The 17,572-nt window shown below is 43.7% G+C and overlaps 1 protein-coding gene across 10 annotated transcripts in view; it reads left to right on the top strand.

Moving 5' to 3' along the window:
• GNB1L (G protein subunit beta 1 like) overlaps nucleotides 1-12,224 on the top strand; it is a 59,004-nt gene extending 46,780 nt beyond the window's left edge. For all 10 annotated transcript variants that reach the window (XM_090063613.1, XM_090063608.1, XM_090063615.1 and 7 more), the window contains 2 exons: nucleotides 4,543-4,758; nucleotides 10,889-12,224. In XM_090063613.1, the coding sequence (XP_089919739.1) occupies nucleotides 4,543-4,758; nucleotides 10,889-11,155 (483 nt within the window). In that variant the 3' untranslated portion in view covers nucleotides 11,156-12,224. The remainder of the gene's footprint in view (nucleotides 1-4,542; nucleotides 4,759-10,888) is intronic.
• Nucleotides 12,225-17,572: the final 5,348 nt, after the last annotated feature.

Here is a 17,572-nt window from a genome sequence, read left to right as displayed (position 1 = left end):
CCAAAAAAGGTGTTAATGACTTCTGAGGTGGAGGTTATAAATGAATAATTGAGAAACATAGAGTTTAAATTATTTCCCCTATATCTTACAAGCGGTCAGTGGCAGTGAGAGAGAGAGAACTTCATGGTCTAACCATTTAGACCATGTTGCTTACTGTTTGTTAGTGCCACATTATTGCAGATGATTTGTAATATAAAAAAAATACTTAAACACTGATTCTAGCATTGATTTACACTCAGAATTCCTACCGACTTGTGAGGCAACTCCTTGTGAGCAGTTGTGGGGTTGGAGCAAGCATCTTGGGGGCCCAGTCTTGCTCCCTCCACAGACAAAGGAGTTTTGCTATTGACTTAACCAAAGTAGGATGTGCCTCTAGACTGAACTCCATAGTAGACTTAAAGATGTATATAAAATCAGAAAAATAAAAATAGAATAATTATATTTTAACTGAGCCAATTATGTCTTTAAGAACGGTAATAAATGTTGAGTTCTCGATGGGAATTAATGGGGATGTCTGTGTTCAAAAAATTAAATAGCATGAAGGTAACCAAGAAAATATGCATAGTATTTAGCATTTACTGGCTTTGTAAACTATTTTCTACAACTTGTCCTTTCTAATATGTATTCATATCACTGTTTTCCTAGACACAGTTACAAAATCTTAATTTTAGGTAGTTTTAGTTGTGCTGCTGATCTAGGTTGGAGAATTGTTGATTCAGCATGACCTACAATCATTATTATGATTATATGGTAATAGTCATTATTATTGTTATGCTATGCTTATGTAAATTAGATGTATTCATATAACGTAGGAGGGGAAAAAATTAAAGCTACTTGTTGGTTTTTGAGAAATAACATCTTTTCCCAACTTCTGCTGCTTGTCATTGATCTTCTGTTTCTACCTTATGTGAACTGGATTGCATTTTAGCTAGAGTGTGTTCTCTATTATAGTAAAATTCTAAAATAAATGTATAAATGCTTTCAAGGAAGGATGATTTTATGTATAAAAAGCATAGGCCTAGTCATAGGAAAATGTGAACACCTTTCCAAGCACTTGCACACACTCAGTGACTTCAGGAATTCACACTTCACAACAGATTCTGTAGCATAGGGTGGATAATCCTTCTTTACTTCAGATTTCTCTTAGGGTTAATGAATTGATGTTTGTAAAGCAGTTTTGAAACCTTTAGTGCAGAAGTGCAAATTAATGTATCTAACAGTTAAACAGTATTTTCCTTTAGTTTTTGCATTCATTGGGAAGTAGCCTGGTGGTTTCCTCATTGTCAGTGTCTGCATTAAACCGCAGACTAAATGAACACCATCGCCTGTATCACTGTGTCCTTCTGCGTGCTTATTTCAAAACGATCTGTGTATGAAATTATATACTTCACTGGCAGCAGCTTCAGTTAGAAACATAGCTGTAGAGTGGGAGGAAATTGGGGGTTAGATTAGGCTTGTGGCTTGAGCTGCATTGGCTTCTCCTGAGTAATTAAAAAGCTGGCATCAGCCTATTCTGTTGTTTTGGGAGTAAAGCAAAATTATATTTGAAAAAATCATATTTTGCTAATTCTCTTGGTAAAAGAAGCAGTTCATATGATTGGGTATAGTATCTTCACCTCCCATGATGGATCATATTTGTAAACATATGTGGTATGTATGTATATACAGACATACCTGATTGTCCCTCCAGGCTCCCGCTGTCCTGCCATTACTATTTGGGTTGGGTAGGATTTGCAAACGTAGGATAGTTGTCTCTTCAGATTTTTTTTCCCCAGTTCCTGGGAAAGGCACTGTGTTGTGTAATGTCTGCAAACAATTTGACAGGAATAATGCATGTAGAAACTGGAAATGCAGAGTTATTACTTTATATAAACTATAGCAATTATTCTTCCAGAGTTGACAGCAAATCACGTTTTCTTCCTTCCTTGACAGTTATCCAATGCAACAACAACAAAATGTTCTGCTGAGGAGAAACAATGATTTATTTAAAAAATTCCCCCTGAAACCAGAACATGAGTAGTGAAAGATTTGAGGTTTGGGATTTTAAAAATTTTTTTTAATGAGGTCCATTATTAGCGATTGAAGCGAATAAGCTAGTGTGATCCCAGCTGCTTTGCAAGGTAGAGATCAAATCTAGTAATCTAGTTGGTTTAAATAAACATATGGTATAGCTTTGCACGTACATCAGTAAATATGTCTGCATAATATGTATAAACATCCTGTGATTTGTGTTACCCTGAAAAAAAATAGTTCCTTTCCTTCATGGAAAGCATTGCATGTCTTTTGTTTAAACAAAGCCAGTTTGGGCTCTTGTCTGCAAATTATTGTTATTTTCAAAAGAAATCTTTGGGCCACATTGTCAAAACATTCTTGGCATCCAGTAGTTTTGATTGTTTTTAACAGGGACTGATGGGAGATAAACTCCTATGAAATGCTGACCACTAAGAAGACAACAAAGAACCTGAGCTAGCCTAAAGATAATTAGTTTTCTTGGCTAGTGGAATATACCCCAGGGCCATTGCCATAATGAAATCACGCCCCAGCAATCGAGCTGTACAAATAATTGATTTCTTACTCAAAGAAATTGCCCTGAGTTTTTTGTAAAGACATTTTATTTGACCCCATATTTAGTTTCATTTTTCAGATGTTCTTAAATATTTTCTTAAATTTAGGCTAATTCTGAGGATGAAAGTGTCTTTCTAAAACTAAAGAGTGAAACTTTTAATTCTGAGAATGTTCAGATGAAACATCCTGACTTTTTCTTAGTGCCTTTCAACTCTTCTTGTTCAACCAAAATCCATCAGATGCCATTGACATGAATTTGCATACGTTATTGCTGAAACTCAAGCTACATTATTTTGACAATAAAATATTCAGCTGACAAACTCCCTAGCTTCAGGAGGCATGGCTGTTCATATAAATGCCTCATAGCAGAAAATGAGCCTTGCTTTTAAAAAAGAAAGAGGTCCTGTGGATTAAGGAATGAGACATATCCAGCCTTTATTGGGGGTCAAGTCCAGTGGGGGTGTTCACACACACAGGGACTTGGGCAGTGCCTGTTCATAACGGGGTGCTGGAGACCTCTATTTTTTAGCATTAAGAGGTTACTCTATGTAGCCACATGGTCTGTGAAGCTTGTCCCCTTGCTTCTGAATTCTCCTTGAACTAAATTCTGGAAGTTTAGCACTTAAACTGCCAGCATTCATGAAGGTCCACTTTTCATTCTCTTCCATTATTGAATGGAGCTCTTACTTGTCAGGCTACCCATTTTTTATTAGTTGATCTCCTCCTAAAATGTGTTTTAATTAGTGTGTGAGGCATCTGGAAAATGTAATGATGAGATTTTGATGAGTAGAGATTTGTATCATATTAATGATACTTTGGCTAGTTAAGAGAAACTGTATGTGAACATAAGATACTAGTAATAATTTATCCTTTAAAAACTTGCTAGATTTTTATTTTATACAAGAACTCCAAGCCCAGGAAAATTATAGTGGTAGCAGGTATGTTTTGAAAGAATAAAATATGTTTGCATGTGCATTGCTAAATGAAGACATCCCTATATATGCTGATGTCAAATCCTGGGTCTCTTTTAATGAATTTTTCTCTATTAAAGATGTAGCCAGTGTTAACAGATGCTTGTTTTTCAGTTGCTTTTCATTAGGGATTTGCATCCTCACTCACATGACCAGTTACCACTTAAGGGATCATTAGTCTTTTGGCTAGTGCCATGATGAATATTTTCCTTAAGTGTGACATGTAATCCAGTAACGTTCCCTTCCTTGAGTTATTTCAGAGGCTTAAATAAATTAGGTGTCTGCCCGGGGTGCCATGCCCTTTGGCCTGTGACATCATTAATCAAAATATCTCTCAATTGGTTACAGTGGGATTCAGACGCCACTATTAACTCTTTGCTAACAAATGGAGAGAGATTTTTGGGCCTGAAATGACACAGTGTAGGTGCAGAATTTTTTGTCATGCAGGTTTTTTGGCAACAAAAGAAAAGTAGAACCTCGTTAGCATAATAGAGGGGCAAAAGTAATCCAAGAGATTATGTATAATTGGAAAACGGCATGAAAGTGTTGTGAGAAGGTAAAGCATGTGGCTTGGTACAATATTGGACATGTCCGTTGGGTGTTCTATCAGAAATGGTTCTGAAAATTTGGCTCTAATAGTATGGAGGTAAGAAGCCCAAGTCAGAATTGTAAGGTTCTGAAATCTTCAGGATAATGTGTTTGAGTCCAGTAATTTTGAGGGAGTTTTTGTTATGTAAATAATTACTTTTCAGTTGCTGAGTATTTGAGAAATGATTGATCAGTAATTATTCTGGATAAATACCCAGAATAAATGCCCAAAAGGGCAGTACCAGAGGTTGCCTTTAGTGTTAGCATTCTGAGCTTTGTGCTCGCACCTATTCATTCTCTAGGTCACTTTTTCATTACTTTTTCCTGGTACTTGACCTAAAGTCTTATTTGGAAAAAGGAAGAACCAATAATGATTCTCATTTCATGTTTTTCCCCTCCTCTCCCTGTTTCTGAACAGCCTGGCTTTGGGGCATGTCCTTTCCTTATGGCTGGCTATGAGGATGGATCCGTGATCCTATGGAATTTATCAATGGGAAAAATGTTGAGTCGGCTTGCTTGCCACCAGGAGCCAGTGATGAGCCTTGACTTTGACTCGGAGAAGGCCAAGGGGGTCTCGGGTTCATCTGAGAAGGTGCTTAGCGTCTGGAGCCTCGATGAACAGCAGAACTTAAAGGTCAGGATTGTTGGCCCCTTAGTGTCATTTATCCCGCTTTGCACTAACAGTTTGATAGACTAAAAAAATATTTAGTCGTGAAGAGGAGTTGTTGCAGATCTCCAGCTAATTAATCACAGACTGGTTAGAATGCAAGGGGCTGGCTGTGCTAGATGGCTAGTCAGAGAAGGGTGATGTGGTTTTTCTTAAACTTGTCACGTGTTTCTGGTTTTTTTACCAAGGCTGTAAGAGGCACATAAGGCTAGCATTCTTTGAGCCATCACTTTTGTACCTTAATATATCATTACCCTCTTGTAGAAAGTGCAGGACACCCCAAATTTTATAAATGAAGTGGTTTTACTATAAAATAAAGGCTTGTTTTCTGAAGGGCTCTGCTGGAAAGTATAGAGCTTTCCTTTGACATTAGGGAAAACAGATGTGACTTGGAAATTCTTTACAAATAAAAGATAGTAGGTGACCATCTGGGTTAGGTGGCTTTGAAAATTCCAACCTCAGATTTCAAAACAAGTTTCTAATATATCAGTTTATATGCTTTTCTCAATACTTCAATGGGATGGTTGCTTGATTAGCCCATTCCTAAAAATCCATTAAGAACTATGGATCTCAGCAGTATCAGAAGGAAAGGATCTATCACAACTACATAGGGGAGCATGGTAAGAGTAAAAATGAATTCAGGTACAATTCACCTCCCCTTGGCAGAGGCAAACATAGGCCTTACTCTAGATCCCAGTTTAGACTTCCTTATGAGAGGTTGCTGGGTTTGGCGTCCTCTGCCATTGCTTTATGTGACACCACTGCAGGAGTTCAGCCTCCTGCAGCCCCTAATGCAGTGGTTCTCAACCTTTTTGTAGCAGGACCCATTTGTAAACATCCATGGCCAGTCCCAACCCAGTAAATAGTTTAAATAGAAAACTGTCCTGTGGCCCTGCTAGCGCCCTTCACTCCCTACCCACTGGCCCCACCCTCAGGCTCCAGCCCTCTACTCCCCCTGTGTGGGGCAAGGGAGGGCACATGCTCTCCAGATTTGTGCAGCCCTGTGCCCACTGTGAGCGCAGCCTGGCCAGACTGGCATGGGCAGAAGCTGCTTCTGCAGTCTAGTGGGAGGGACCTGGCGTGGGAGGTCCCACCAGGCTGCAGCCCCATGCCTGCTGTGGGCTCATAAATCTGGGAGGTCATATGCTCCTCCCCCCCCTCCCCACACCGCCCCCAACATGTTGCCTATTCCACCTTCCCCTCTAAATTTACCTGCAGGGAGCTGTGGGGGCTGCTCCATGCTGCTGGGCTGCCACATGAATGTGTGCCCTCACACTTGCTCGTGGTGCCCCCTGCCTTATTGCCCTCCCCCAAGCCCCAGTCAGCCCTTTGTAGGCTGGAACTCTGCCAGCCTGCAAGAGGAAACCCACAGTTTTTCACATTTTTCCTCCTTTAAAGGAGAATCCATTTTTAGAGTCCGTTTTTGACCCTTTCACATATTCTTGCCACCCACTTTTGGGTTACAACCCACAGGTTGATAAACACTGCCCTAATGAATGGTTCTCTGGCTTCTTCAGAGTTCCTTCCTGGCATCTTCACCAAGGTCCTGAAAAAACCCACCTCTAGTCAGCAAGCCTCAACTCCCTTTTCTAATGGTCTCTCACCGCTGACGGCACTTGTAGAATCATTCCTGGGTGGCTCCTAGCAAACGAACAGGCCTTTACAGAGTCTTTGGAAGTTTAAATTTGATGTGCAACCACAGGTTTTGGTAAGGGCTGCCCACTGTGGGCTTGGGCTCCCCACCCGGCTGCTGTCCCCACCCTGCTGCTCTCCCTCCATCTCTATGGCCCAGTGGGTGGGACCTGGCACAGCGGGGCAGAGCGGGACTGGGTGGGGATGCTCCTTGCTGTGTCACCCTGACAAAGTGCTCCCTGCCTGCCCAGCAGCAGTGGGGGTGGTGACGCAGGGTTGTGCCCCTTCCTATTGCTGGGTGGGCAGGGAGCACCTTGTCAGGGTGGCATGGGTCTTGCAGCAGCAGCAACATGCTTTCCTGCCATGCCGGGTCCCACCCACTGGGCTGTGGAGGACCCAGGGAGAGGGCAGCAGGGTGGGGAGTCTGAGTCTGCAGCAGGCAGCCCATACCTGCCCTGTGCACAGATCTGGGAGGCATGTGGTCCCCATATCCACCCCCAGGAGTGTGCACAGCAACAGGGAGCCCAACCCCGCCACACCCCACCCCCTGGATGAGCTGCCTGCAGCCCTGTCCCACTCCTTGCTGGGACCCTGTGTCTGCACGTTCCAGCCCTGGGCGCCAAGCCCCATGCACTGCCTTGCTGGGCAGCAGCCCCAGCCCTGTCCAACTACCTCCCCCCCTGTGGGGGCCTCAATCCCCCCTTCCCCCACCAGACTCACCTGCAGGAGCTGCTCTTCCAGCTGCCTGGCATGTACATGCACATGCACATGGAGTCCCCTGCCTGACCACCCTCCTCCCAGCCCCTTGCAGGCTGAGCACTGCCATCCTGCAGAGAGCTCTTTGTAAAAGTGGAAAATCCATGTATTTCTCCATTAAAATGAGAAATCCGTGTTTTTCTCAGTTAAAAGGGAAAACCTGCATTTTTTCTGTGGGAAACAGAAAACCTGGATTCCTGTTGATAACCTATAGCTGAGACTGCATTGTGAGAAACAATATCTTACTTGTCAGGCTAGTGTCAAGGAAAAAAAATCCCAAAGTAGGAGATAGTATCATGAAAGCAAACCCCAGAGTTCTTCATTTCAGAGTATGCAGGTATTGTTTTCATGCAAGATACAGCCCCAAATGTTGTGTTCCTAGCAGAGGCATGGTTGATTACTGAGCTGACAGTGGTTTTCCTTAAGTGAAGTGCTGTTTAAGTACAAGACATTATAATGTGTAAATAATCATTTTTATTTGGTGCATAGTGTAAATCCACAAATAAAACTAGAATAAATAAAAAAACATCTCTCACACAAGCACTAGAAGTAGTCAAGGAGGCAGATTAAGTTTTTTCCGCTGTTGTATTAATAATACAAACCAGATGGGGACTTTTCTTGACATTCCAGGTACCTGAGGTAATAGTAGCATTTGGAAAGCCACTCAGTGGCACACTTTTTACTTTAAAGTGTCTTAATAGCTAAACTTGGTACAGGGGTATCTGCCTTCAGAGAAATGATGATGCAGGGATGGTACCGCTGTGCTGTTTCGTGTGGCAGCGTTCCAGTGTGGCAGTGAATGGATGATGAAGGTGACTACTTACTTTATCCACAAAAGGAAGCTTAGTGCATTGTCCCATATGAGTAAATTGCTGAAGTTATTGCTATCAGTAAACGACTGGATGGGTTACAAGCTTTGAAGGAAGTAGTATAATTGAGGGCTAATGTTTGTGGCAGAGGAACATGGAAGGTAAACAGCTTCTGCAGGTGATTTAAACAGCAATGTAGAGTTGAGGCATTCAGAAATTGTAGAAGCTCTGCGAAGCATAAATGCCACCACAGACCTTCATCTTGTTAGACAAGGAGAAAAAGGAAGACTTGATAAACCACAGTGTAAACAAGCACATATGTTTTTCTTGCCCACAGAGGCTCTAAAAGTAACCTGCTGCTGCTGCTGCCTTGGCTCTTTCTTTCACAGCAAGGATGGCCCTTGAGATGGTAAATGTTTACTGGTTGGATTTTCAAGAATATTGCCTGCAACACCTTAGTGAAAAAGGGGCTGTTGGACTGTCCGTGTGCCCTGGCACAGATCCATGTGGGAGTGCCTTCATCTTTGACTGGCCAAAACCATAAAATCCAGATCTCAGCTCTTTTGTCCTGTTTCCTTTCTGAATCATGAAGTTATTTTTTCTAGTTAGGAAAGACTTTGGTGACTGTAGTTGTTGCCTCTACAATACTACGGGAAACGAACCCTCCCCTTCCCTACCCCCTGCAAAACTAGAGTATCCTCTGGCTACAAATACCCTGAGTGTGTGTTCAGGATGTTACAGGAGGTTCCCCTTCCCTCACACTCCCCCTGTCTGGATGGATGTTGCTGTTACCCACTGTTATTCCCTCACTGTCAAGCTGTGACTTGCTGCAGACAGGCAATTCCACCTACTCCTTGCTTTCAGTTTCTCCTGCATGGGTTTTGCCCACATACGCTCACAACTGTTATAAGGTTATGTCTTCTAGCTCATAACCTCCACTACAGAGGCCACGTCTACTTTAGACATTCTTGCCAGCATACCTGTGCCTGTCCAGAATGGATTTGCCAGCAAAACCCACTGCCATTGACACAAGCTGGTGAAACTATGTTTGCTGATATATAGCTTCCTTTATTCAGGGATGCTGGAATACACTGTACTAGCAAAAATACAGCATTGCTGGTATAAACTGAACTTTCACTGGGAATAGCAAAGTGCACCTACTGTTGGTAAGGTGTTGAGGATGAGGTGTTTGTCTGACCTTAAGTTGTACTTCCATTTTTCCTCCTGTATCTCTCCTAGTTGAATTTTGGGCACATTAGAGCCAATACTTTTATTCTTCAGTCTTTGTTTAGAAACAACCCCATTTCCCAACTTACTTGGTATGAAGGATGAAGAGGTTGTGGACTCTTCATCCTCAGAGATTTTTATGACCTGCCTGGACAAAGCCTTGGGTGGGATGATCTATTTGGGAATGGTCCTGCTTTGAGCAGGGGGTTGGACTAGATCAGTGTTTCTCAACCAGTGGGGTGTGTCCCATTGGTGGAGCTCGAAAGTCATGTAGGTGGGACTTCGACTCATTGCCTGATTGAAAAAATCAGTTGTTTGCACGCTAAATAGTTGAATCAACAGATATCTCGAGCAGTGCAATTTTGTGGGGTTTTGTTTTTATCGTGGTGGGACCAGGATTTTTTGACAAAATGGTTGGTGGGATGTAAGGTGCAAAAGGTTGAGAATGGCTGGACTAGATGACCTCCTGAGGTCCTCCCAACACTAATTTTTTATGATTCTATGAAATATACTGTTCTTATACCACAATGTATATATGTTTTGGAGTTGGACTGCTGACTAAATAATTACACTGTCTGAAGTAAGTGATAAGAGTAGCAATTAGTTTGGTGTTCTGGTTAAATCTGAAGAGCTCCCAGCACTCGTTGTAACTAACTGAAAGGCTCTTTTGCTTTCTAAGTGTTTGATTCTGCAGGGTGCCCAGGGTCAAACTGTGCTAACAATCCTTGAATCAACCTATGCATGTTGCAGGTTGTGATCCAAGAGTTGTTTAACAATAATAAAGAGCTCCCCAGCTTAAAATCAGTCATCCATTCATCATCTACTCCTCTCTGGGTGCATCTACACAAGATGCTATGTTGCCATAGCAACAAGCTATGGCAACATACCATCAGCGAGCACGAACCATGAAGCCAATGCTACAGCACAGTAGCGACAAGCTACTGCGCAGGAGGGTTGGAAATGACCTATGCGCTGCCAGAAGTGCGCAGTAACAGCAGTTACTGTGCAGTCATTTAGCAAGGACTAAATGACTGCGCAGTAACAACTGCAGTCGGGCGCATGTATAGACGCAGCCTCTGTGTAGCATGAACAAAGGGTTTCCAGAACAAGTGCTGGAAATACAAATATGCTAATACTGTGAACTAGTTCCTGGAAGCACTCCTTTCTCAAGGCTTTGCACAGAATGGCATCACAGCTGCCTGCGTTTTTTGAGGGAAGCTTCCTCGGTAGGAATGAGCAGCGACGTAGTTTAATGCTAGGCCAAAACTCCTGCATGGGAATCTTGCTGAAGTCTGAAAATGAATGGCCGTGGCTCTGAACTGGCAGTTCAAGCTAAGCTCCAGGAATAGCTGAGTGGAAGAGTCAGGTTTTCACACATAATAATCCATTTTTCAGTCACAGCAAAATGTAAACTGCATTTAACACACCTAATAAATGTACCAGGTGCTTTCTTAGAGACCGTGCTGAGGTGGAATCTCATCACCTACTGGTCGAAAAGGTCATTTCCATCTGCCTACTGTTATCCAACTGCGTCCCATAACTATTCGCACACAGGGTAAAAAGCTAGTAGTCAGATTGCCACCTGCATGTGTTTGTCACCTTTTAAATCCCAAAGGGTTTGTTTTTATAAGCACATTTTAAATAACTTAGTCTGTTCTGTGACTGCCCCTTAGGTTCACAAAACACATGAACTCATCAATTCTGGGATCTCTGATGTTACCATCCGCCAGGACAGGAAGATACTGGCAACAGCAGGTTGGGATTATCGCATCAGGATCTTTGGCTGGAAGAAAATGAAGCCATTGGCAGTGCTGGACTTCCATACTGCAACCGTCCACTGTGTGTCCTTCTCAGATCACAGCAGGCCTAGTGAAAGACTTCTGGCAGCTGGCTCCAAAGACCACCGCATTAGTATCTGGTCACTGTACAATCCAACATGAGAGGTGCTTGCTTATCCTGTGGACTGAAAAAAACAAATTAAAACTGTTCCTGGAATATGATGAAAAACTGGAGCTAAAATCTACTGGGGGCTGGGCGGGTGGGCATGGAGTTCAAGGTCCCAGGAGGTGAATTCTTCGACCACTTGTTTGCTATGGAAAATGAAATTGGAGGGGAGAGTTAATGTCAAAACGGGGAAAAAAGGATCACCCTGTAGTTTTGACCTGGGAATTGTGGCAGTCTAGGGTTCTGCTATGGGCCATGCCACCGAGCTCTGCTGGTACGTTCTTTGTCAGCTGCCCCATCCGTACAATGGATACTGCACCCATCTTGCAGGAGTGTGGTGGGGCTAGAATGATCCATTTGTATGTCTTATGTGCATCCAGGAGTCTCAGTAAGTACAAGGTGTCATTGTTTCCTGTGAATTGACCCCCATTAAACCATCCCCAGTGCTTATTGTCAGTACTTTTTCTTCCTCGTAGCTGAAGGACTATTTGATTTGTTCTCTTTTGTCAGTTCCTAACTTAACACAACAGGCAAGACTAGGGACAGCGCATTGAATAGCAACATCCAAAAGACTTGAGAGCAAGATGTCAAGAGTCCATCTTGTATAATACTGGTGTACAAACAAAACATGAGACCTCATCTCAGTACCCCTTCTTCAGATGCGTGGGTGATATTGGTGAAGTTTTCCTTAAGACCCATCTCCTATTACAGGACATAGAACCATGTTCCAACAAGGCTTTTACTTAGGAAACGTGTTCTTTCACAATGTTTTGAAGCCTTGTCTCCCACTGAAATGCATTTCTGTAGTTCTTCCTATGTAGAAAATTGTACGGAAGTTTCCTTGTCATGCAAGAATTGGTTGAGGCCCAGTCCACAGGGATCCTGTGCCAGTCATGGGAAGTTGCATTTGCTCATTACTTCTATAGGGTATATATCTAGGATGCATATTCATGTCAGGATTTATGTATCTTCTTCCTTCTGAGCAGAAGAGAGGAGTGGGCTGTGAGTCGTCTCCACAGCACAATCTTCCATAGAGCAGCAGTTGCTGGAATACCAAAAAACTTGCCCCCCCCCCCCCCCCCCCCCCCCCCCCCCCCCCCAGCAAAAGACAGGTGTGGATTTAGGATGGAAGGGAAACCAGTGCAGCTTATTTTGTTTGAAAAAGATGGAGGTGCATCCTGTCCAATCTCAAATAAACCCTAATGTTAATACAATGCAATTGCTGCTGGATTTGCATATGATACTCCTGTCCTGCTCCTCTTGATGCTGGCAAAACTCCCCTGGACTTCAGTTACATGGGATCAACCTAAGAGCTTATCCTTCATCAGAGGGGGAGTTTTTTGACTGTGCTTGGTGTCTTTCTTACACCATTAACTATGAAACTAACCATTCATCTTTAAAGAAACATGCCTATTGATTAGGATGTTGACTTCGGAAAGAGAAAAACAGAGTGCGAGCCGTGCTGTATTGAACATTTCACTTTTTATAAAAAGTATTCAGAAGAGCAGGGACAGAAATCCAGGCCTCCCTTTCTCAATTGTGTGTCCTACTCACCAGGCAGGGGAGGAGGGTCATCCTCCGTCTTGCTGTGAACGTTACATCATTCCATACAAAGTGGAACAGCTTCAAGAGGAGAGACGAAGGATGTCCTCTGCTACAATACATCCTTCTGTCATGGGAAAGGCACTTTTCTAGGGTGGAAGTAGAGATTCAGGTCTTCTCAGGCAGAGGAATAAATTGAATCCAGGTCTGCCTTATCTCTCATGCTCACAGAGAGAGCAAATGCTTCTCCTCCCCTGCCTGTGGCAAGGTGATAGGAGATCAAAAGACAGAGGGTCCGTGCCACCGTTTACTAAGGTGGCTCCTTGCTCACTGCTCTGATTGCTTTGGACCTCCTCCTGCCGAACTCTCCCCATGCTTTGCATAAGGAAGCAAGGCTCCTGGCTCAGCTTTGCTCTGAGAGCCAGAAATCTAAAAGTGAGGCCTGGCACATGCAGTGCTTTTGCCACGCACTTTCCACTGCAATGTGCCTGGAGTGTTTTAAATAAAAATTACTGGGATTTACATCCACACCAGGAGATATAAATTCCCTTGGTTCAGAAAGCACTTGCTCATGAAGTCACTGCACTGACAGCCTCCTTACTGCAGAAAGGCTTAATTCACAGAGCACACTGGGCTTCTCACTGAATCTGAGCTTCCTGACACTGTCTCTTGGTCTCTTTCTGTCTGGCCTTAAAGGGAGCCTTTGTGGTCCCAGTTCACCATCTATGATAACTATGGAGATGTTCGCAGTGCTCTTAAGGTATCCTGATATTTATAAACAGCTCTCAGAAGCCCAACAGACATTTGCCTTTGTGTTCAGAGTACCACTGTGGGTTGCGGGCAGGGGTTCACATGTTTTTGACAGGGTAGTTATTAAAAAAAACCCAACCCTCAATGCAAGCTCCTTCACCACATGTATTAGCATCCCTGCATGAAAAATGGCAGCGGGGGTGCTTTAAGTGCCCCTGTTGCCATTTTTCAGCACAGGAACATTGATACATGTGATGCTCCAGGTGCTTTAATAAGAGTGGCTCTGGGAGCCACTCTAATTAAAGCGCTCCCCTTATTCTCAGAGCATGTGTATAAATCCCCTTTAGTTTAATTTACACATGCATCTAAACTGAAGAGTTTGGATCTGGATCACAGGTTGGCTAGAATCTATGTAGGCTGCTTGCTCCAGGATACAGACATGAATTTTAGGCTGAACTTTCCCAGTGCAAAGGACTGAGTGTTGCTGTGGGCCCCTCTCTGTTACCATGGGACTATGACATACCTTTGCCTGATCACGTTTAGGCAACTAGAGAGCCAAATAATTCCAGAAAAACAGTAATGGCTTTTAATCAACAGTATACCTGTGTTTATCTCATTGAGTTCAGCTGACTCATCTGCTCTCTCAGAGCAAAGAACCACCTTAAGCTGGTAAAGTCAGACCTGGAATCTCACCTGTTGGAGAGGAACAGGGCGAGCCTGTACCTGGCCTGAAGGATTCAGGAGTGAAGGTGATGACAGCTAAATTATTGCAGAAAAGGCTTCCTCCCAAGAAGCTGTGTCTGGCACTGCAAAGGGGGATAATGCAACCGACATTCATGAACTAATTGAAATAAATCCTGAACACTAGCATTTGTACAGCAATTACATGGAATATTTATCACCACGGGAATGAATACTGATCTCTGACCTTCACGCACTTCCTGGAAACAAGTCTGTTAGTTCCAAGTGCTTTCCCTTATCTGCAGGTGGTGAGGAGGGTGTCCCAGGCCTAGGCAGAGATGTGCAAGACAAGGTGGGGGAGAAGGGAGGGGAAATGAGCTGGTAGCGAGCTAGAAAGGCAATTGGCTGAGGGCCTGCACAAAGAAAGCGGTGAAACGGCCTCCTACAGTCTGAAACAGAATCAGATCCTCTCTAGCAGGAATGTCAGCCGCGGGGCTGAGAATTCAGGGGTGGGGGAGCGGTGGCAGGGAGCCACTGACCAATTCTGGGGTACAGAGCCGCACAAGGGACACGTTTCAGTGGTGGCAGCGCGAGGCAAGTGACAGCTACACTAATCCCTGTGGCTGCCTGACACTTGTCCTCGTCCTGCTGCTGGGAGCGAGTCCAAATTTGGCTTGCAAGAAGCCCCACAGTCCAGATCTTGTGGGGGCACCGCATGAGTTGCTACCCCTGACCTATGGCATCATTACATCTGCAGCTCTCCGGGAATTGTTGCAGAGGTTGGTTTTTTGGTTTTTTTTTAAATGTGTAAAGTAGAAAAGGACCATCCCAGCTTCTGTTTTTCATCTAAATTGCGTCTACTGCAAATTCATTAACCTTTTCATTGACTCAGCACCCACGTACAGCACTGACTAGGGCAGCTGCCACGTTAATGGGGTGAACAGAACACAAGGAAGGCCGAGCCCTGAGTCACTGCCTTTCCTTTGCTAGCAGCATCACTACAGTGTGAAAAAGTGAGTCCCTGCTGCTTGGATTAATAGGACATGAAATGTTACAAGTGGTTATGTCAGGCAAAAGGCATTGTATGTTCAGGCTGTACAGGGAGTTCTGGAGATGAACTAATAGGAAATGCAGGGCTCTTCAGTTGTTCACACAGTGTTTGCAAATTCCAGTCTGGGTCCCAGAGCTGGAGGCATTTTTCCAGCTGATCATTTTCATTTCCCACAGCACATGGCAGCATCAATTTGGCCTTTGGGAGCAATTAAATGCTTTACAGAGCCACAGAAGAGAAGATGACATGAACTTTCTCTCTCCCCCCGCCCCCAGTGTGTTTCTCTCCTTCCATTATTTATAAGTGTCAGGCTAAACTTATCCTTGCTATAACGTCCTTGAAGTTGGTGGTGGTGCAGCAGGGATGGGTTTGGCCTGTCTTTAAGTAAGTTAGCTCCTGAACTGTTCTGTGGCATGTCAGTCATAGAAAGCTGCTGTTGGCATCTGGGTGAGTGCTGAAGGAAAAGAAATGACTCAGTGTTCCTACTTTTTTGCAGTATGTTCTAACTGAGGATCTCAAGACACCAAGTAACTTCAGGAAGACTTGGACTGCCTTGTGAGATCCCGTAAGGGTAGGATAAGAGCAGCCTTTTGATCACCAGCAAACTGAAGTGCACGGGAGCTGAGTGACTTTGTAAATGCCTCACAGCAAATCAGCAGCAAAGCTCAGGCTAAGAGATTTTGTGTTCCCTGCTCTAACCGTGAGATCACACCTCTTCTGTAAGGCAAAGCCTAAAGACAGAAAATCATTACTATGGCTGATCAGACCAAGTTGCCATGATGGTGTTTGTGTTTCATTTGCTGCAGAAGTGTTTGCATAATGTTATCAGATAATAGGATTAGTTGGGCTGAAGCATTTGCTTCTTGGAGAGGGAGGGGGAGAGGGAGAGGTTGATGCTGTTGCAGTTTAGTTGCATTCACGCCGCTTGCTTAAAAAAAAATCTCACCTGGAGCTACTGGACCCAAAGAAGTGACCCCTATATATTTAATACGTGTCTGAGTAGCTTGGTGCTAACCATTTAGCTGTTATTGGGTTCTTTCCCCTCAATACCATCCGTCATGGAACCTTTGGCACTTTAATGTATTATTAAACCACATAGCTGGGATTTTCGCAACATAATCTCTGAATTGTGAATGCTTTGCCCATATGATTAATAGCGTGAAATATATCTGTGCATGTGTTACCAGCATTATGATGTGTAATGCTTTAGTCTGACTTTGCCCAGAGGAATCTGATGTGCAGATTGGTATTAGAGATCAAAATGCATATGGGGGGTGATATAAAAAGCCTAAAAATGGGCATGGTTCCCAAAATAAACTAATTTTACAATGTCCAAGGAGGTACCAGATTCTGCATGCACTTCTGGTGGAATGAGGAAGGGTGGGGAGATGAAGATGACCAGCCAAAGGGTTGGTTTTGGAAAACAGTAATGCATCTGTCCCTGTACGCTTAAAACCAAAGCTCTTCATTGTCATAGCCACAGGCTTGCTTTATTTTTAAGTTTTGAAACATGGGGATATGACACGAATAGCAATCTGGGTAAAGGCTTTTAGAAACCATGTGAATATACTGGATCCTGTCATCATTCTAAATCTCTGCTGGCCGAAGAAACTTCCATAATTGCTGCAGTGTTGGAAGCAATGGCCATTTTGAATTTCTCAGCAGTGCTAGAGGTAGAATTCAGACATCCCTGCCCTAAAAGCACAGGCCAAGTTGGTTGCCCTAAAAAAGAGTCTCAATGTCATATTGAAGCTATAACACATACTTGAGAAGCTCTGGCTCCTCCCAAGAGAAAACTGGTAATAGGCCTCTATCCAGTCTGTTGCACGACGGTGATAAGCACTGTCAGTCAGTCAGTTATTAGCTATGATGTGCTTTTGTGTTTACAATCAGGAACACACTTAGATGTTCAAAATTAGCAGCATCTTTTTCTCTTAACAGCAGATGGACACTGTAGGACAGTCTGTTCTGGTAGAGCCTTGACGACTATTTGTGGCCAGCCTCAGCAGCTGCACAGATTAGCCCAACAAGCAGAAGTAACCCACGGGACCATGAGTTCAGCATACTGCATGCTGAAAGGTTCAAACCAGGCTCAGTCCTCTGCTCCATGCTGCTTTTTCTCATGCATGCATAGGAACGATCCCCAGTCATCTGTGGTAGTATCTGCTGTAGGGCTCTGCTGGCATTGGTAGGAGGTGAGATTAAGGTGCTGGTTTTACATGACAATACTGAACTTGCTAGGGGATGTGTACATGGCCTCCTTCAAGAGTAAGCACAAGGAGCACAATTGCTGGTGTGCAGTCCCAGCTGGATTCCCACCTAAGCTGTTTTTAACATACTGCCTCTTGTGAACATTGCCTCTTCAGATTGTGTTTTACCTTGGCTTTTT

The sequence above is a fragment of the Crocodylus siamensis genome, chromosome 9 (genome assembly GCF_052110815.1).
Source record: "Crocodylus siamensis isolate JL-2025a chromosome 9, ASM5211081v1, whole genome shotgun sequence".
Lineage (NCBI taxonomy): Eukaryota > Metazoa > Chordata > Crocodylia > Crocodylidae > Crocodylus > Crocodylus siamensis.
Note: the sequence above shows the minus strand (reverse complement) of the source record. Positions and strands in the feature narration are given on the sequence as shown.